At 44.0% G+C, this 22500-nt stretch overlaps 2 protein-coding genes across 4 annotated transcripts in view; one reads left to right on the forward strand and one right to left on the reverse strand.

Moving 5' to 3' along the window:
* LOC143277411 (cilia- and flagella-associated protein 45-like) overlaps positions 1-13143 on the reverse strand; it is a 25353-nt gene extending 12210 nt beyond the window's left edge. For all 3 annotated transcript variants that reach the window (XM_076582214.1, XM_076582212.1, XM_076582213.1), the window contains exons 1-7: positions 13007-13143; positions 11149-11432; positions 9541-9685; positions 8714-8884; positions 7251-7361; positions 1942-2105; positions 730-802 (exon numbers count right to left, since the gene is read on the reverse strand). In XM_076582214.1, the coding sequence (XP_076438329.1) occupies positions 730-802; positions 1942-2105; positions 7251-7361; positions 8714-8884; positions 9541-9685; positions 11149-11432; positions 13007-13009 (951 nt within the window). In that variant the 5' untranslated portion in view covers positions 13010-13143. The remainder of the gene's footprint in view (positions 1-729; positions 803-1941; positions 2106-7250; positions 7362-8713; positions 8885-9540; positions 9686-11148; positions 11433-13006) is intronic.
* Positions 13144-13173: 30 nt separating this feature from the next.
* The window catches only part of LOC143277482 (large ribosomal subunit protein mL39-like), a 21761-nt gene continuing 12434 nt past the window's right edge, over positions 13174-22500 (forward strand). The window contains exons 1-5 of the mRNA XM_076582331.1: positions 13174-13261; positions 15376-15573; positions 18166-18305; positions 19390-19489; positions 22097-22158. Coding sequence (XP_076438446.1) covers positions 13195-13261; positions 15376-15573; positions 18166-18305; positions 19390-19489; positions 22097-22158 — 567 coding nt within the window. The 5' untranslated portion in view covers positions 13174-13194. The remainder of the gene's footprint in view (positions 13262-15375; positions 15574-18165; positions 18306-19389; positions 19490-22096; positions 22159-22500) is intronic.

A 22500-nucleotide genomic window follows, 5' to 3' on the forward strand; every position in this document is an offset into this window, starting at 1 on the left:
TGGGCTAGAATCTGATTATAGTGGAGACTGTCTTGCCCAAGTTACACCCCCCTCTCGGCCAAGAGGGTTTTAGGACAGTCGGCATTGGGATGGTTCCCACAGGCCAATTCACCCCCAAGACTGCAGCACTTTTGAGCCAGTGCAATTTTGCCTCCTTGTTTGACAGTCATAGTCCTTCACAAAAGACTACGCTGTAAATGATTTCCCATTGCAATAGTGATACCACTGATAATACAGCTCTCACTTTGCTGTTGGCCCGACTGTCTATAGTCAGGTACCCATTCATACCTGGGTGGAGTGAGGAAAACCGGAGTACAGGGCCTTTCCCCCCCAGCACAAAACACAACACCATGCCAAACTGGCGTCTCCAACCCAGATCACTGAATGAAAAATCCACTGCCTCACTGATACCGCCACGGTGTCTCTGACAAAGCTGTAGTGGTAGCAATCGCTTTGCACAGCCCTTCAATCGCTTTGCACAGCCCTTTGCACATCTCAAAGTGCTTTGCAATAACAAACTGTATGCTGATCAGTCAGACACATAACACACACAAACCCATCCATGCAGTAAAACATGCGCAAGTGGTCATACATGCACAAGCACGCACGCCTACACACACGCAACGGCATGCACTTGCATGCAAGCACGAACACACAGACCCACAAACAACACCCCCCACCCCCTCCTACGAACCACCCACCCACACTCAGCCCAACACTCCCACTCACCCTGAGGTGTGTCTGTTCTGATTTCCTCTTTTCCACCGCGGCCTGATCCTCCTCCATCAGTTTTTCTATGTACCTGTAACCCAGGTCACGCTGGTATATCAGCATTATTCTCATCACATCACTTGATGTACCTGTAACCCAGGTCACGCCGGTATATCAGCATTATTCTCATCACATCACTTGATGTACCTGTAACCCAGGTCACGCCGGTATATCAGCATTATTCTCATCACATCACTTGATGTACCTGTAACCCAGGTCACGCCGGTATATCAGCATTATTCTCATCACATCACTTGATGTACCTGTAACCCAGGTCACGCCGGTATATCAGCATTATTCTCATCACATCACTTGATGTACCTGTAACCCAGGTCACGTCGGTATATCAGCATTATTCTCATCACATCACTTGATGTACCTGTAACCCAGGTCATGCCAGTATATCAGCATTATTCTCATCACATCACTTGATGTACCTGTAACCCAGGTCACGCCGGTATATCAGCATTATTCTCATCACATCACTTGATGTACCTGTAACCCAGGTCACGCCGGTATATCAGCATTATTCTCATCACATCACTTGATGTACCTGTAACCCAGGTCACGCCGGTATATCAGCATTATTCTCATCACATCACTTGATGTACCTGTAACCCAGGTCACGCCGGTATATCAGCATTATTCTCATCACATCACTTGATGTACCTGTAACCCAGGTCACGCCGGTATATCAGCATTATTCTCACCACATCACTTGATGTATCTGTAACCCATGTCATGCAAGTATATCAGCATTATTCTCATCACATCACTTAATGTACCTGTAACCCATGTCATGCAAGTATATCAGCATTATTCTCATCACATCACTTAATGTACCTGTAACCCAGGTCACGCCGGTATATCAGCATTATTCTCATCACAACACAGTTTATTTCTGAAGCTTTAATAGTTGGTGAGAAATGAACTGATAGTCACTTGAGAAAAAAACCCCATCACAATCATTTATCTGGCTCCAGTCCAACAGGTAACAATACTGTGTACCGGAAAAACCAGTGCAGTAGTTATCAAGCCCATTCCTTTGCAGCAACGAAGGAGGAATTGGTTGACTCATGCATTTGCATGATATTATGTCATCATCGCCATCATCGTCATCACCACCATCACCACCACCATCCTCGGTACCCCCCACCCCCACCCCCCTACCTCTGCATCTGGATGTTCTCCTGGTCCTTGCGCTCCAGCTCAAACAGTCTCTCCTGCTCGTTCTCGTGGATCTGCTCCATCAGCTTGGCGGCTCCCATCAGCTGCTCATCCTTCCTCTTCTTCTCCACCTCCTCCTGCACCTCGATGGCTGCCTGGCGGTCCACCTGGACACACACACACTGGGTCAGGGGGCTGGGGGCTGGAGGGGTGAGTGGGGGAGGGGGTGTAGGTGTGGGGGTGAGGGGGGCTGGGTGTGTGGGTGGACAGGAGTGCCTTCCCTTCCTTCATCTTTCTCCTCTATCGTCTGTGGCCAGCCACCGGTCAGACCACCTGGGAGAAAGGCAGAAGAGGTGACAGACAGACAGACAGACAGACAGACAGACTGACAGACAGACAGACAGACAGACAGGCTGACAGACAGACAGACAGACAGACAGACAGACAGACACAGACAGACAGACAGACTGACAGACAGACAGACAGGCTGACAGACAGACAGACAGACTGACAGACAGACAGGCTGACAGACAGACAGGCTGACAGGCAGACAGACAAACAGACTGACAGACAGACACAGACAGACAGACAGACAGACACAGACAGACATACATACATACACAGACTGACACACAGACACAGACAGATGTCTACCACACAGACTGAAACAGACATACACAGACAGACGTACAACAGACAGACACACAATGACAGACTTTCAACAGATATACATACATACAGCAGACAGACACACACCAGACAGATATACAATAGAGAATGACATACCACAGACAGACATACCACAGACAGACATACCACAGACAGACATACCACAGACAGACATACAATAGAGACAGACATACCACAGACATACAATAGAGACAGACATACCACAGACAGACATACAATAGAGACAGACATACCACAGACATACAATAGAGACAGACATACCACAGACATACAATAGAGACAGACATACCACAGACAGACATACCACAGACAGACATACAATAGAGACAGACATACCACAGACAGACATACAATAGAGACAGACATACCACAGACAGACATACCACTGACAGACATACAATAGAGACAGACATACCACAGACAGACATACAATAGAGACAGACATACCACAGACAGACATACAATAGAGACAGACATACCAAAGACAGACATACAATAGAGACAGACATACCACGGACAGATATACAATAGAGACAGACATACCAAAGACAGACATACAATAGAGACAGACATACCAAAGACAGACATACAATAGAGACAGACATACCACAGACAGACATACAATAGAGACAGACATACCACGGACAGACATACAATAGAGACAGACATACCACAGACAGACATACAATAGAGACAGACATACCACAGACAGATATACAATAGAGACAGACATACAACAGACAGATATACAATAGAGACAGACATACAACAAACAGATATACAATAGAGACAGACATACCACAGACAGACATACAATACAGACAGACATACCACAGACAGACAATACAATAGAGACAGACATACAATAGAGACAGACATACCACAGACAGACATACAATACAGACAGACATACCACAGACAGACATACAATAGAGACAGACATACCACAGACAGACATACAATAGAGACAGACATACCACAGACAGACACACAATACAGACAGACATACCACAGACAGACATACAATAGAGACAGACATACCACAGACAGACATACAATAGAGACAGACATACAATAGAGACAGACATACCACAGACAGACATACCACAGACATACAATACAGACAGACATACCACAGACAGACATACCACAGACAGACATACAATAGAGACAGACATACCACAAACAGATATACAATAGAGACAGACATACAATAGAGACAGACATACCACAGACAGACATACAATAGAGACAGACATACCACAGACAGACATACAATAGAGACAGACATACCACAGACAGACATACAATAGAGACAGACATACAATAGAGACAGACATACCACAGACAGACATACCACAGACATACAATACAGACAGACATACCACAGACAGACATACCACAGACAGACATACCACAGACATACAATACAGACAGACATACCACAGACAGACATACCACAGACAGACATACAATAGAGACAGACATACCACAAACAGATATACAATAGAGACAGACATACAATAGAGACAGACATACCACAAACAGACATACAATAGAGACAGACATACCACAGACAGACATACAATAGAGACAGACATACAATAGAGACAGACATACCACAGACAGACATACCACAGACATACAATACAGACAGACATACCACAGACAGACATACCACAGACAGACATACAATAGAGACAGACATACCACAAACAGATATACAATAGAGACAGACATACAATAGAGACAGACATACCACAGACAGACATACAATAGAGACAGACATACCACAGACAGACATACAATAGAGACAGACATACAACAAACAGACATACAATAGAGACAGACATACCACAGACATACAATAGAGACAGACATACCACAGACAGATATACAATAGAGACAGACATACCACAGACAGACATACAATAGAGACAGACATACAACAAACAGACATACAATAGAGACAGACATACCACAGACATACAATAGAGACAGACATACAACAAACAGACATACAATAGAGACAGACATACCACAGACAGACATACAATAGAGACAGACATACCACAGACAGACATACCACTGACAGATATACAATAGGGACAGACATACCACAGACAGACACACAATACAGACAGACATACCACAGACAGACAATACAATAGAGACAGACATACCACTGACAGACATACAATACAGACAGACATACCACAGACAGACATACCACAGACATACAATAGAGACAGACATACCACTGACAGACATACCACAGACAGACATACAATAGAGACAGACATACCACAGACAGACATACAATAGAGACAGACATACCACAGACAGACATACCACAGACAGACATACCACAGACAGACATACAATAGAGACAGACATACCACAGACAGACATACAATAGAGACAGACATACCACAGACATACAATAGAGACAGACATACCACAGACAGACATACAATAGAGACAGACATACCACAGACAGACATACAATAGGGACAGACATACCACAGACAGACATACAATAGGGACAGACATACCACAGACAGACATACAATAGGGACAGACATACCACAGACATACAATAGAGACAGACATACCACAGACATACAATAGAGACAGACATACCACAGACAGACATACAATAGAGACAGACATACCACAGACAGACATACAATAGAGACAGACATACCACAGACATACAATAGAGACAGACATACCACAGACAGACATACAACAGAGACAGACATACCACAGACAGACATACAATAGAGACAGACATACCACAGACAGACATACAATAGGGACAGACATACCACAGACATACAATAGAGACAGACATACCACAGACAGACATACAATAGGGACAGACATACCACAGACAGACATACAATAGAGACAGACATACCACTGACAGACATACAATAGAGACAGACATACCACAGACAGACATACAATAGAGACAGACATACCACAGACAGACATACAATAGGGACAGACATACCACAGACAGACATACAATAGAGACAGACATACCACAGACAGACATACAATAGAGACAGACATACCACAGACAGACATACCATAGAGACAGACATACCACAGACAGATATACAACAGAAATGCACACACAGACAGGCATACAACAGACACACAATAGAGACAGACATACCACAGACAGACATACCACAGACATACCACAGACAGACATACAATAGAGACAGACATATAATAGAGACAGACATACCACAGACAGACAATACAATAGAGACAGACATACAATAGAGACAGACATACCACAGACAGACATACAATAGAGACAGACATACCACAGACAGACATACAATAGAGACAGACATACCACAGACAGACATACAATAGAGACAGACATACCACTGACAGACATACCTCTGACAGATATACAATAGGGACAGACATACCACAGACAGACATACAATAGAGACAGACATACCACAGACAGACATACAATAGAGACAGACATACCACAGACAGACATACAATAGAGACAGACATACCACAGACAGACATACAATAGAGACAGACATACCACAGACAGACATACAATAGAGACAGACATACCACAGACAGACATACAATAGAGACAGACATACCACAGACAGACATACAATAGGGACAGACATACCACAGACAGACATACAATAGAGACAGACATACCACAGACAGACATACAATAGAGACAGACATACCACAGACAGACATACAATAGGGACAGACATACAATAGAGACAGACATACCACAGACATACATACAATAGAGACAGACATACCACAGACAGACATACAATAGAGACAGACATACAATAGAGACAGACATACCATAGACAGACATACCACAGACAGACATACCACAGACAGACATACAATAGAGACAGACATACCACAGACAGACATACAATAGAGACAGACATACCACAGACATACATACAATAGAGACAGACATACCACAGACAGACATACAATAGGGACAGACATACAACAAACAGATATACAACAGAAATGCACACACAGACAGGCATACAACAGACACACACAGACAGACATACAATTCAGACAGACATACAACAGACAGACATACACAACCAGCCAAACACAATCAGACCGACTAAAAGACAGACAGAGGGACGGAGAATATTCTTCGTTCGTGGGCTGCAACTCCCACATTCACTTGTATGTACACGAGTGGACTTCTGCATGCATGACCATTTTAACCCCACCATGTAGGCAGCCATACTCCGTTTTCAGGGATGTGCATGCTGGGTATTCTTGTTTCCATAACCCATCGAACGCTGACATGGATTATAGGATCCTTATTTGATCTCCTGCTTGCGTATACACACATGAAGGGGGTTCAGGCACAAGCAGGTCTGAATATACGTTGACCTGGGGTGTTGGTGGAAAAAATCTCCACCCTTTATCCACCAGGTGCTGTTACCGAGATTCAAACCCGGGACCCTCAGATTGAAAGTCCATCGCTTTAACCACTGGGCTGCTGCAGCGGGCAGGGCGGGGGCTTGGGGGGGGGGGGGGGGGGGGGGGGGGGGGGGGGGGGCCGGGGGGGGCAGTACCTCCATCATGGTATCCAGCCTCTTCTCCTCATCAACCAACTCTCGGGAGATCTGCCCCTTCTCCAGAATCTGGGCGTCACGGATGGCGTGGCACTTGGCGTTCAGGATCAGCTGTTGGCACACACCAAGCATACATTGAGGCATCTGTGTCAAATGTACACACACCATGCATACACTGAGGCATCTGTGTCAAATGTACACACACCATGCATACACTGAGGCATCTGTGTCAAATGTACACACACCATGCATACACTGAGGCATCTGTGTCAAATGTACACACACCATGCACACATAGAGGCATCTGTGTCAAATGTACACACACCATGCATACACTGAGGCATCTGTGTCAAATGTACACACACCATGCACACATAGAGGCATCTGTGTCAAATGTACACACACCATGCATACACTGAGGCATCTGTGTCAAATGTACACACACCATGCACACATAGAGGCATCTGTGTCAAATGTACACACACCATGCACACAGAGGTATCTGTGTCAAATGTACACACACCATGCATACATTGAGGCATCTGTGTCAAATGTACACACATCATGCATACATTGAGGCATCTGTGTCAAATGTACACACACCATGCACACATAGAGGTATCTGTGTCAAATGTACACACACCATGCATACATTGAGGCATCTGTGTCAAATGTACACACATCATGCATACATTGAGGCATCTGTGTCAAATGTACACACACCATGCACACATAGAGGTATCTGTGTCAAATGTACACACACCATGCATACATTGAGGCATCTGTGTCAAATGTACACACATCATGCATACATTGAGGCATCTGTGTCAAATGTACACACACCATGCACACATAAAGGCATCTGTGTCAAATGTACACACACCATGCACACATAAAGGCATCTGTGTCAAATGTACACATCCACCTCCAACCCCACCAACTCCCTCCCACCTCCACCTTACTGAGGTGTCTCATCTTGTCGTCCTGTTTCAGATGAACCCCAACACCCACCCTACCCCACCACCCACCCTCTCCCAACCACCCACACTATCCCCATCAACACAACCCCCCACCCAACACAAACCCCACCCTCCCTATCCTCCTTGCTTCCCCACCCTCTTCTCACACACACACACATGACAGCCACGGACGTCATTGAGGTGTTTGATCTGGTCCTCAGTTTCCAGTCCCCAACACAATCCCCACCCACAACCCCACACCATGCCCACCCCCCACCCACCCACACCCCTAATCCTCCCCCCCCCCTTACCCTCTCCGCCCTGCACCTTCCCCCCACAACACACACACGCACATGACCGGCACCACGGATCTCACTGAGGCGTCTGATCTAATCCTCAGTCTCTAGCCTCACCCCCACCCAGCACATCCTCCTTCCCCCCTTCCCACACACAGACACACACAGACACACACACAGACACAGACACACGACAGGCAGCACAGACCTCATTGAGGTGTTTGATCTCATCCTCAGTCTCCAGCCTCATGGCGTTGGCCCTGGCCAGCAGATGCTCGGCCTTCTCCTTGGCCTCCACCTCCAGGTCGCTCAGCGCGCTGTTCTTCTGCCGGGCCAAGTCCAGCTGCTTCATCTCGTTCTTCCTCTGCTGGGCCGCCTCCTGCCAGGGACAGCGTCACGTCAGATAACAATAATGATAATGATAATGGATACACAGCACACTATCTAGAAATCTGCTCTGGGTGCTCCACAAAACATTTTTGTTTATGATACGATACAATACAATATGATACGATACAATACGATACGATACGATACGGTAAGGTAAGGTTAGGTAAGATCAGATTAGAGAAGATCAGACAAGACAAGACAAGATCAGATCAGATCAGACAAGACAAGACAAGATCAGATCAGATCAGAATAACTTTATTGTCTCATTAAGAACAATTACGTCGGGTGCCGCAAAACAAACACAAATGTAGATGAGTACAAAGCACATAAACATTAAACATGATTTGATTTAGAAAAAAGAAAAGGAAAAAAAACAAAAAAAAACAAACAAAAACAAAACAACAAACATATAAGACATTCAAAAAAGTATTGTATATATTCACTTGAAATTTTGAAATTAATTATTAATCATTATGTAATCATGTTGAAAATGAAAGACACCAACATTGCGTGATGCACACACACACACACAAACCAATTGCCAAATATGTATTTGAGTGCATGCGTGCACACACACACACACACGCGTGCACAGGCACTCGCTCACTCACATACACACACTAGCACCACAAGCACCACACTCACAAGAGCCGCCTGCTTCTCCATTTTCAGCCTCTCTATCTCAGCCTCCCTCTCCTCCTTCGTCATGACACGGGAGGCCTGCAGGATGCGCATGAACTGATCCCGGGGCATGATCATTGACTGCCCGGACGGATCTTCCGACGGGACACTGTACAACAAAACACAAACACCGCCTCCGTGATTGTATGGTGGTGTATGTGATATTTCAAATTGTGCATGAAACGGGTGAAATTCAATGTGAACAAAAATTAAAACAGAAACACGCCTCCATGATTGTATGGTGGTGTATCTGATACTTGTTTCAACGGGTGCAATGTTCATTTACTGTGAACAGAAATCAAAACTGAAACACGCCTCCATGATTGTATGGTGGTGTATTTGATACTTGTTTCGTAAAATTGTGCATAAAACGGGTGCAACGTTCATTTACTGTGAACAGAAATCAAAACTGAAATGCGCCTCCATGACTGAACATTGCTGTATTTGACACTCAATTTGTGCACCTGCGCATGAAATGGATGCGCTTTGCCAAGAGCTTATTCCCTGAAACGGTCGATGCCCTGTCTCTCAAACCAACGTAAAATGTACCAAAGAGAATTGTGCAATCAGCAAACATTTACCTGTAAATCTTGTCATTAGCCCTGCCTATACCTAATGTGCAATGTGCAGTGTATGTTCAAGTGCAAAGACACGTTGATAAGCTCTGTGTGTGTGAGTGTGTGTGTGTGTGTGTGTGTGTGTGTGTGTGTGTGTGTGTGTGTGTAAGCATGTGCATGTGTGTGCAAGCATGTGCATGTGTGTGTGCGTGTCCATCTGCATGTACGTGTGTGTGTGCGTGCGTGTGTGCGCGCGCGCACATGTGTGTGTGTGTGTGTACTTGTGTGTGTGTGTGTGTATGTGTTTGTGTTTGTGTTTGTGTGTGTGTGTGTGTGTGTGTGTGTGTGTGTGTGTGTGTGTAAGCATGTGCATGTGTGTGTGTGTTTGTGTGCGTGTGTGTCCTTGTCATCTGTTTCATGTAACTGTGTATAACATGTGACGAAGGTATGAAGCAAAAAAACACCCCCATACCCAAAATAAAAACACACACAAAAACATACATATATATACAGGTACTGGGAAAGATATATAATTACAAATATACCTCTGTCTTAACATATATATATATATACAGGTGCTGGGAAAGATATATAATTACAAATATACCTCTATCTTAACATACATAAATACAAATGTATATCAAACATTATTTTTGACTCACTTGTGTAAACAAAGTCAGTTTACGTTATAACCCGATGTTCATATGTGTGTGTGTGTGTGTGTGTGTGTGTGTGTGTGTGTGTGTGTGTGTGTGTCTGTGTGTGTGTGTGTGTGTGTGTGTGTGTGTGTGTGTGTGTGTGTGTGTGTGTCCTCTGGCAAAATTCAACAGAAGAAATCCACTCAGATAGGCACACAAATATATATACATGCACTCAAGGCCTGACTAAGCGCATTGGGTTATGCTGCTGGTCAGGCATCTGTCTAGAAGATGCGGTGTAGCGTATATTATGGATTTGTCCCGAACGCAGTGACCGCCTCCTTTGAAAAACTGAAACCTGCAAACTGAAAACTCACATCAGGTTCCTGATCAGGTCCTTGGTGATGACCTGCACCGTCTCCTTGCCCTGCTTCCCCCCGTTCCTGTTCGTCTTGCGCTTCTGCGCTTCCCGCATGATGGGGGCCGACTCGGCAGACCACCTCTCCTGCAGCATCTCCTGCCGCTTCTTCTCGGTGTCGGACTGTCCAAACAGCGCCTCGTCCACCTGGGACGTGTGGCTGACCACACGGTACTGTCGGGTCTTCCCGCGGCGGGATCCGCTGGACGCGGAGCTCCCAGGAATGGAAATGGCACTCCCAGGCTGTCAGAAACCAAACAGTTGTGTGTGTCCTTTGAAGGGGGAAAATCAAATCGAAAAAAAAAACCCCAAAAAATGAAAAAAGGGAAGAAAATAAAGAAGAAGACGATGATAACAATGAAGACATATATATATATATTTATATATAGAAAAGAGAGAGAGAGAGAGAGAGAGAGAGAGAGAGAGAGAGAGAGAGAGAGAGAGAGAGAGAGAGAGAGAGAGAGAGAGAGTTACAAAAAGTAATGTCAACTGATAAAAACCATAATAGAAACCATAACAAAAAGCAACAGCAACTGATAAAAATAGTAACAAAACATAACAACAACTGATAAAGTTAGTAATAAAATAAAAAATAAAAAGTAACTGCAGCTGATAAAATTAGTAACAACAACTAGTAGCACCTGTAAAGTGTAAATATGATAATAATATCCATAAGAAGAAAAATCTATGGATGCAGCTCTGACAAAAAATGAATATAACTTATAAGGTTAATACAATCTAGAGGCATGCAACTCAGTTTTCAATGATTTGCTTAGAAACAGTATCTTCTGTTCATGTCCTTGCAGAAAGATTGTATGAAAATATTTGTACACAAACATTAGTTTTAATTACTTGATTTAATAGTCTGTAAGTTTCAGTTACTTAACCTTTCAGCTTTTGAAATTCACTTAAGGTATTTTCCTGATGTTCTACTTTTTATGAAGCAGACATTTCAGTTCATTTCTTTACACACACACACACACACACATATATATAAATCAGTATATTGAACACAATCTGTCAGGATAATTAATCTTGCAACTGGTTAACATGCATGGTTGTAACCACAGCAACACTAAACATCGTAAAAATGAAACTGACTGTTGACAGAGATCAGAAAGAATATTCCAACCAAACTAATTTCAGCACAAGAAACTTGTCAAAATATACTGCAGCTGCATCACCTCAGCAGAGTATTTCATCACTTAATAATAAAAAGATGTAATATATAGTTGGCTTTCGGCCCTTTTGGACTAATTCCTCTTCTTCTTCTTTCCCTTGACTACCGCCTTCATCATTGTGAAGATTATGTAGACTATTCATATTGCCTTAATATGACATGTGATATATTTAACTCTTATCTATCCTTTAATGAGTATTTGACATAATTTATTTTAAATGCTGATTCTAAATTGCATTCCCATTTTCCATGCCTATAAGACCTGAATATATTCTTTCAACTCACTGCACAGTTTCTTTTTTTCCCCAACGAAACTGTAATTATACTGAAAACTCAGCACTAAAACCCATAAAGGTTCGTTGCCCAGGAATGTGAGCGGCTCACCACATTATTGCAAAGAAGAAAAACAAACTGTATTCGAAACGAATGGGACTACCAGACAAGCACAGCTATTGTTATTGAAAGAATCTTCATCAGATAGGGTCTGAGTCCCATCGTGAGTGTGACATAATTCATGAAGTTCAAAGACACAGCACTGCAGGCTTTCCGTTATCTCTTCAAATTTTGATTACAAACTGCAATAGATACGGACTATCATTTGTAAAGCGTTTCAAAGAAAAACTGGCAAAGTACTTACCATGTTGATAAGCAAAACACTTCACGAGCTAACCCTTGTTTTCAGAGAAACCTATCGAAGTTTTGACATCAGATGCAAAGACTAGTTGCTGGCCATATTTTGCTGAGCGATCTCCTTGGATACAGTGTTCATGCGCATGCCCCGCGAGGAGATAACTGTCAAAACAACTTCCGTTCAAGGGTGACAATATGGCGGCTCCATGCGGACGATTTGCCCTTCTGAGAAAGCTCAGTGTCCCAAAAACACCTTCAGGATGTAAGTGTTTGCATACTTTTTGTGTCTTAGGTAATCGATTATCGGTAAAGTCCTATTTTAGCATCCTAAATCCAGGAACCTATTTTACTGGCAATTTTTGTGCATGTATGATTTGTATCTGTACGACTATGAGACGATTTTACTATTTGTTGATCAATGTTGTATTTTGATATTATATATCATGTAACCCACGACAGAGTCATCGGCAAGTCGATGTTGGTCGTGTAACGGAAAGAAGAAGAAGAAGGTCAACATAACATGTACAGACCTGCTAGTGCCTGAACTCCCATTGTGATTGTGTGCATACACTCGCAGATGATCAAATTCAAATACACACGTTAAAGTTACTGTAATCCATGTCAGTGTCGATGGGTTATGGACACACAAAAACATATAGCATGTATGAACCACAACAGTCATCGGCAAGTCGATGTTGGTTGTGTAATGGACAAAAAAGAAGATGTGTGTTCTTATTTTTTCATATTTAAATATTCATTTATTTCTTTATTTGTTTAATTATTTATTCCTTTTTTCTCTTTTTTTCATATTTAGATATTCATTTACTTCTTTATTTGTTTGGGGGTTTTTGTTGTTTTTTCTCAAGGCCTGACAAAGCACGTTGGGTTATGCTGCTGGTCGGCATCTGCTTGGCAGATGTGGTGTAGCATATATAATTTATATGGCTATGTGCGAACGCAGTGACGCCTTCTTGACTACTGATAGTGATGCTGATACTGTAGGGTGCAGTTTGACTGAAGTGTCAAGGGAAGTCTTCTTAGTTGAGAGAGAGAGAGAGAGAGAGGGTTGGGGGTCCTCTGGAGTGTTCACATTTCCAGCTAGGCCAGTGTGGCTATTGTAGCGGTCCCCACGAATACTCGGGATTAGCACAGCTCTAACCTTATACGACACTACTTACCTGTTGATAAAAAAGAAGAAGAAGAAAAAAAAAGAGGTATGGGGCTGGAAGAAGGTGGAGTGGGTGCAACTTAGGAAATAGGCAGGGGTGTCATAGTTACAAGTGATGTGTCTTCAGGAACTTAGCTGCTGTCTGATGGTCTTGTTAGGTAGACTGTTAATGAAGGTGAGTCCACGGTGAAATTTGTAGAACATCTCCAGGCAAGCTTTTTTCCATCTGTATGTCACTGTGATAATGCGTCCATATTAATGAGTGTTGTGCTATTGCTGCCCTTTCTGTGGTATCTTATATCAGATATTGACTATAGCTTACACTTACAGTTGAACCAACAGCAAAGTGAGACCTGTATGGTCAGTGGTTTCACTACTGCAGAGTGAATGCATTTACAGCTTAGATTTTTGTGAAGGACTATGGCTCTCACTGTCTCAGACCAGGAGGCAGGACCGTTCTGGCTTTTAGTGCTGCAGCCTTGGGGGATAGTTAGTCTTTGGGAACCATCCCATTGCTGCCTGTCCTAAAGCCCTCTTGGCCAAAAGAGTAGGAATGTAACTTGGGCAGGAACCACTCCTCTTTTATCAAATTCTGGCTCACATTGTCGGGACAGCAGTTTCCTCTTCAGCTATTCTGATGGTCATAGTCGGACACAACTGATTATCATACATACATATGTGTGTACATACATATATATATGTGTCCATGTTGCCTGCCCTCATTCTGCTGGGCAGGCGACATGGACCCAGCAGGTTGGAAAGCGGTGGCTGAAGACCGCAACAGCTGGAGAAGGACCGTGAAGGCATGTGTCCAGAGGAGCGAGGAGAAGAGGGAACAGCATTGGAAAGAGGGAAGAGAGCACAGACAGCAGAGGGCAGAATCCGTACCCTTTGAGCCACTGGGCACGACTTTCACCTGTGACAACCGCAACAGAGCCTGCCGATCCAGAATCAGACTGTACAGCCACAGCAGGCGCTGCAACTCAGCAACTTAATGAACCAGACGCAAAGTTCCATTGTCTCCTGAGACAGATGGACGCCAACAACAAGAAGCACATATATATATATATAACTAAATGAGCCTCATGTTTATGCTGTGTGTGTGTGCTCGAGAATGAAAGGGGCTTTAGATATGTATGTATTATAACAAAATTTTATCTTAAAATGAAATATACATGTTTTGTTTTGTGCTGTGAACATGTGGACAGGTTACAAGCACACAGACACACAGCTGGCCAACTCTGCTGTACGGGAGAAGCGGAGCAAAATGTTTGAGGCAGAGAAACAGCGACAGCGCTCCTTGATTCCTCGCATTGAGAAGATGGAGGTGAAGTTCAAAGGTCAAGTGAAGGACAGTACACTGATCATGAACAAGAACCTCTCCACTCCCTTCCACTGTGCAATGCGTAAGGAGTGCGTTGTGTGTGTGTGTGTGTAACAGTGTGTGTGTGCAAGTGTGTGCTTGTGTGTCACTGTGGGTGTGCATGTGCGTGTATGCATAGCATGTTTGTGTTTTTGTTTGTGCTTGAAATTAGGCCTCTGTGTTGTGTGTGTGTGTGTGTGTGTACATGTCTCTGTGTGTGTATGTCTGAGTGTGCATGTGCATTGAATTCAATCATCACTTCTAGAAAAAAAAATGGTCAGCTCACACACACTCACAAAACACACACACACCACATGAATAACATGCATGGGCATATATGCACACCTTACAGTCTATACATATAATCTTTTTATTGTAAAATAACATGTAGTTTACAACAACAGCAACAACAAATAAAGATATTGGCAGAGTTTCTTTCAGTCAAAAAATTCAACACATCCATTTGGTCTGTGGACAGCTATCAAAGTTTACCCAACTTCTTATATTTCATAGGCTGCAACTCTCACATCAGTTGAGTGTCTTTTACAAACACACACACACATACACACACACTGCGACTGTGTGAGTGTGTCATGTGTGTGTGTTTATGAGAGCTAAGAGCTGACACAGTGACTTGTTCTTGTTGTGTGGCCAGACATCGTTAAGTTGTTAACAATGGGGTCAGCCATTGCTCTTGTTGTGTGACCAGACATGGACGAGTTCTTGATGACACGGTCAGCTGGTGTTGTTGTTGTGTGACCATACATGGACGAGTTGTTGATGACGCGGTCAGCTGGTGTTGTTGTTGTGTGACCATACATGGACGAGTTGTTGATGACGCGGTCAGCTGGTGTTGCTGTTGTGTGACCATACATGGACGAGTTGTTGACGACGCGGTCAGCTGGTGTTGTTGTTGTGTGACCATACATGGATGAGTTGTTGATGACACAGTCAGCTGGTGTTGTTGTTGTGTGACCATACATGGATGAGTTGTTGATGACACGGTCAGCTGGTGTTGTTGTTGTGTGACCATACATGGATGAGTTGTTGATGACACAGTCAGCTGGTGTTGTTGTTGTGTGACCATACATGGATGAGTTGTTGATGACACGGTCAGCTGGTGTTGTTGTTGTGTGACCATACATGGATGAGTTGTTGATGACACGGTCAGCTGGTGTTGTTGTTGTGTGACCATACATGGATGAGTTGTTGATGACACGGTCAGCTGGTGTTGTTGTTGTGTGACCATACATGGATGAGTTGTTGATGACACGGTCAGCTGGTGTTGTTGTTGTGTGACCATACATGGATGAGTTGTTGATGACACGGTCAGCTGGTGTTGTTGTTGTGTGACCATACATGGATGAGTTGTTGATGACACGGTCAGCTGGTGTTGTTGTTGTGTGACCATACATGGACGAGTTGTTGATGACACAGTCAGCTGGTGTTGTTGTTGTGTGACCATACATGGATGAGTTGTTGATGACACGGTCAGCTGGTGTTGTTGTTGTGTGACCATACATGGAGGAGTTGTTGATGACACGGTCAGCTGGTGTTGTTGTGTGACCATACATGGACGAGTTGTTGATGACGCGGTCAGCTGGTGTTGCTGTTGTGTGACCAGACATGGACGAGTTGTTGATGACACGGTCAGCTGGTGTTGTTGTGTGACCATACATGGACGAGTTGTTGATGACGCGGTCAGCTGGTGTTGCTGTTGTGTGACCAGACATGGACGAGTTGTTGATGACGCGGTCAGCTGGTGTTGCTGTTGTGTGACCATACATGGACGAGTTGTTGATGATGAGGCCAGCTGGTGGTGTTGTGTGACCAGACATGAACAAATTGTTGACGATGCGGTCAGCTGGTGGTGTTGTGTGACCAGACATAGATGAGTTGTTGACGACGCGGTCAGCTGGTGTTGTTGTTGTGTGACCAGACATAGATGAGTTGTTGACGACGCGGTCAGCTTTTGTTGTTGTGTGACCAGACATAGACGAGTTGTTGACGATGTGGTCAGCTTTTGTTGTTGTTGTGTGACCAGACATAGACGAGTTGTTGACGACGCGGTCAGCTTTTGTTGTTGTTGTGTGACCAGACATAGACGAGTTGTTGACGACGCGGTCAGCTTTTGTTGTTGTTGTGTGACCAGACATAGACGAGTTGTTGACGACGCGGTCAGCTTTTGTTGTTGTTGTGTGACCAGACATAGACGAGTTGTTGACGACGCGGTCAGCTTTTGTTGTTGTTGTGTGACCAGACATAGACGAGTTGTTGACGACGCGGTCAGCTTTTGTTGTTGTTGTGTGACCAGACATAGACGAGTTGTTGACGACGCGGTCAGCTGGTGTTGTTGTTGTGTGACCAGACATAGACGAGTTTTTGACGACGCGGTCAGCTTTTGTTGTTGTTGTGTGACCAGACATAGACGAGTTGTTGACGACGCGGTCAGCTTTTGTTGTTGTTGTGTGACCAGACATAGACGAGTTGTTGACGACGCGGTCAGCTGGTGTTGTTGTGTGACCATACATGGACGAGTTGTTGACAACGCGGTCAGCTTTTGTTGTTGTTGTGTGACCAGACATAGACGAGTTGTTGACGATGCGGTCAGCTTTTGTTGTTGTTGTGTGACCAGACATAGACGAGTTGTTGACGACGCGGTCAGCACTGGCGTTGGTGGACGGTCAGCCATGGGACATGCACCGACCTCTGACACACAGCTGTCAGTTGGAGCTCCTCCACTTCCATGACCTTGACCCCACAATCGTTAATGAGGTATTGTTGCTGACATACGCGTATTGTTTTGTATTGTATTGTTCTTGCAGGCAGATTTTCTGACATGTTTTTTTCATATCGTAGTTTATCATATTGTATTGCATTATTCTTTGAGGCTGACTTGCTGACATGTATATAATGAAACAGCTTATATTGGATTGTATTGTATTATTCTTTGAGGCAGTTACTGACTTGTTTGTACTGTATCATATTGTATCATGTAGTATGATTCTTTGAGGTCATCTTGCTGACGTGTGTATTGTATTGTATTGTATTGTACTGTATAGTTTTGTTTTGTATTGTTTTGCATTTTGTCTTATTGTGTCTTATTGTTTCTTATTGTATTGTATTATATTATATTGTATAATATTATAATATATTGTATTATTCTTTGAGGTAGACTTGCTGACATTTATGTATTGTATCGTATTGCATTGTGTTTTGTTGTATTGTATTGTGTTGTGTTGCAATGTACTATTATACTCTTTGAGGCAGAGTTACTGATATGTATGTATTATATCATATTGTATTGTATTGTTTCATATTATATTGTATCACAAACATGCATGGTAGGTTTCTTCTACAGAAATTTGCCAAAGGACAACACTCGTTGCCATGGGTTCTTTTTCAGTGCGCTAAGTGTGTGCTGCATTCGAGACCTCAGTTTATCATCTCGTCCTCTCATCAATGACTAGATGCTCAGTTTGATTTTCCAGTCAAACTTGGGAGAAGGGGCAAGAGCAGGTTTCAAACCCACACCCTCACGGACTCTCTGTGTTGGCAGCTGAGTGTCTTAACCATTCTGCCACATTCCTCAATACAACACAACACAATACAATACAACACAACACAATACAATACAATACAACACAACACAACACAACACAACACAATACAGGTATTTGTATTGGCAGCTGAGTGTCTTAACCATTCTGCCACCTTGCTCAACACAACACAACACAACACAACACAACACAATACAGGTATTTGTATTGGCAGCTGAGTGTCTTAACCATTCTGCCACCTTGCTCAATACAATACAACACAACACAATACAACACAGTACAGGTATTTGTGTGTGCAGGCATTTTGGAGAACATGCAGTTTCATCCTGGGCTATGTTTTGGAGACAGCGTTTAAGGACCAGCATTATGTGGAACTGTGCAGTTTTCCCAAACCAAACGGTAAGGCTTAGTGTGTTTGGGTGTAGTGGGTGGCTGTGTGGGTGGGTGAGAGGTTTGGTGTGTGTGTGTGTAGTGTAGTGTTGTGTGTGTGTGGGTGTTGAGGTGTAGTGTGTTAGTGGTTTGGTGTGTGTAGTGTGTAGGTGGTTGGGGGTTTGTGTGTGTGTGTGTATTTGGAGTGTGTAGTGTTGTGTATTTGTGTATGTGTGTGTAGTGTGTATGTGGAGGGTTGGGTGTGTGTATGTGCATAATATGTGGGTGGGTGGGAAGTTTAGTGTGTGTGTTATGTGTGTGTGTGTTGGTTTAATATTGTGTATTTGTGTGTGTGTGTGTGTGTGTGTGTGTAGAGTATGTTTGTGTGTGAGAATGTGGGAATGTGTGTAATATGCATAATGTGCGTGTGTGTCTAGTGTGTGTGTTTGGTGTGCTAGGGATGATTCACAGCGGACTGTTGTTGGAGGGACATGATGACGGTCTCCATTCATGGGTGGGGTGGGGGTGGATGAGGGGATTGGAGGAGGGGTGGGGGTGCTCACTCAGTCTGGTTCCATGACCATGTGATTGTTGTCGTCAGTATGGGGGTTAGTAGGTGGTGTCCTCAGTATGTTAAAACAGAGCAGGCATTACCAAACACCACCAAAGTGACTCAGCAGCAGTGCAGGGTCTTCTCTGATGTGTGGCCTCCTGGCGCTGTATCATTGATAGTTCCCTGTGGACTGCCGATGCTAGGACTGTGACAGACAAAGCAGGTGTGGTGATGAGTGTTGAGGGAACAGTGCCCCTGACCATGTGTTCATGGTCACCTTCTTCCCTCAACTCTGTCAAGAATGGTGAATGAAGGATGTGGATACCTATGTAGCACCTGTCCCTGGTTGGAGACCAAGCTCTAAGCGCTTTACAAACACGGGGTCATTTGCACAACAGGCTGTCTACCTGGGTAGAGCCGACTGACTGCTGCCATTAGCTGCTCATCATTCGTTTCCTGTGTCATTCAGTTTGGTTCAGTCACTCACACATACACCCATGCAGACATATATGACATTTTATGTGTAAGACCAATTTGTATTATTTACCCCTACGTGTGGGCAGCCATACTCTGTTTTTGGGGGTGTGCATGCTTGGTTTGTTCTTGTTTCCATAACCCTTAGAACGCTGACATGGATTACATGATTTTTAACGTAGGTGTTTGATTTTCTTCATTCGTTATAGCAGGTCTGCACAGATGTTGGAGATCGGAAAAATCTCCTCCACCCTTTTCCCACCAGGCACCGTAGCCAAGATTCGAACCCAAGACCCTCAGATTGAAAGTCCAACGCTTTAACCACTCTGCTATTGCACCGGTCTAAATGGAGTCATTGAGATGATACACAGAAGCACTGTTCACAGTCCTCCAAGTCTGTTAGTTGTGTATCAAAGTCTGGTTGCTGCAAAAGATTCAGAAATGGGGGGAAGTGAGAGCCCCCATAACTGTATAGAGAGATTTTTATCATCTAATAGTGCACAAGGCTTATTAATGAGTAATGAAATGAGTTTTGTGTTTTAATTTTTGAAAGTAAGTGCCAGCACGATTTTTCAGCGTATTCACTGTGTCTGCCGGTCGATTGTGATTGCGCCTTAATGTGAGCTTGATCGCCCAATCAGGCCAGTAGTTTTGTGACCTGTTGTGATTCATCATCAGACACAAAACGAGAGCGTCAAAGAATCGATAGACAGAAAATACGAAAAAGCTTAGCTGTATGCAGAGCACAGGAGCAGGAGTCATCTTGACTGCCGGAAAAAGAGGGCGCTAGTCAGGGATGCACAGGGGAGGTAACCTACTTCAGGAGGTTATCAGTCGTAGCTACTTTCGTTTTCTCCGCATAGGCGGGTAGTAGTTTGCACAGGACAGGAATCAGACCCCTGCCGGAGTCTGCACTAGTGGTTCATGGTAAGTATGTTACTTAAACGTAATTTTAGGAAGAAAATTTCCTTTTCTGTCCATTCTGCATTGTTGTCAGTCTTTTTTTCGTTTTTCTTTTCCTTTTTTTCGTTTTTTCTTCTGTCTCCCCCTCTGTCATCCTCCCTCAACAGTTGCTTGGAGGATTGTTTTGGATAGGCCATAGGGTCTTGTTACAAGGCCACGCCAGCTGGGCTTGTCTTGCTTCACTCATGTCAGCAGAGAATCATCGTGTCAGTTGTTTTATCTTGTATTTGTATTTCTTTTTATCTCAACAGATTTCTCTGTGTGAAATTTGGGCTGCTCTCCCCAGGGAGAGCGCGTCGCTACACTACAGCGCCACCCTTTTTTTTTTTTTGTGCATTTTTTCCTGCGTGCAGTTTTTTTTTAATTTGTTTTTCCTGTCGAAGTGGATTTGTCTACAGAATTTTGCCAGGAACAACCCTTTTGTTGCCATGGGTTTTTTACGTGCACTAAGTGCATGCTGCACACGGGACCTCGGTTTATCGTCTCATCCGAATGACTAGCGTCCAGACCACCACTCAAGGCCTAGTGGAGGGGGAGAAAATATCTGCGGCTGAGCCATGATTCGAACCAGTGTGCTCAGATTCTCTGGCTTCTTAGGCGAATGCGTTACCTGTAGGCCATCACTGCACATTGTTGTTTGGTTTCAGTTCGGAGTGGCAGCTTTGTGTATGATGCCGACCTGAAGCTGCCAGAGTGGACCCCGTCCAGTGTGAGTCTGTCCCTCCCCTTTTCCTCTCTCCTGTGTGTGTGTGGGTGCATGTGTGTGTGGGCGTGTGTGTGTGTGTGGGGGAGGGGAGGGATGCGGGGGGCAGGCGGGGTGGTGGTGGGGAGTAGGGGGTGTGGGGGGGGGGGTGTTATTGTGTGTGTGTGTGTGTGTGTGTGAGCGTGTGTGTGAGTGTGTGTATGTGTGTGTGTCTGTGTGTGTGTTTGTATGTGTGTATTTGTGTGTGTGTGTGTGTGTGTATGTGTGAGCGTGAGCGTGTGTTTTGTATGTGTGTGTGTGTGTGTTTGTATGTTTGTGTGTGTGTGTGTGTGTTTGTATGCATGTGTG

This window comes from Babylonia areolata, chromosome 34, assembly GCF_041734735.1.
Source record: "Babylonia areolata isolate BAREFJ2019XMU chromosome 34, ASM4173473v1, whole genome shotgun sequence".
NCBI lineage: Eukaryota > Metazoa > Mollusca > Gastropoda > Neogastropoda > Buccinidae > Babylonia > Babylonia areolata.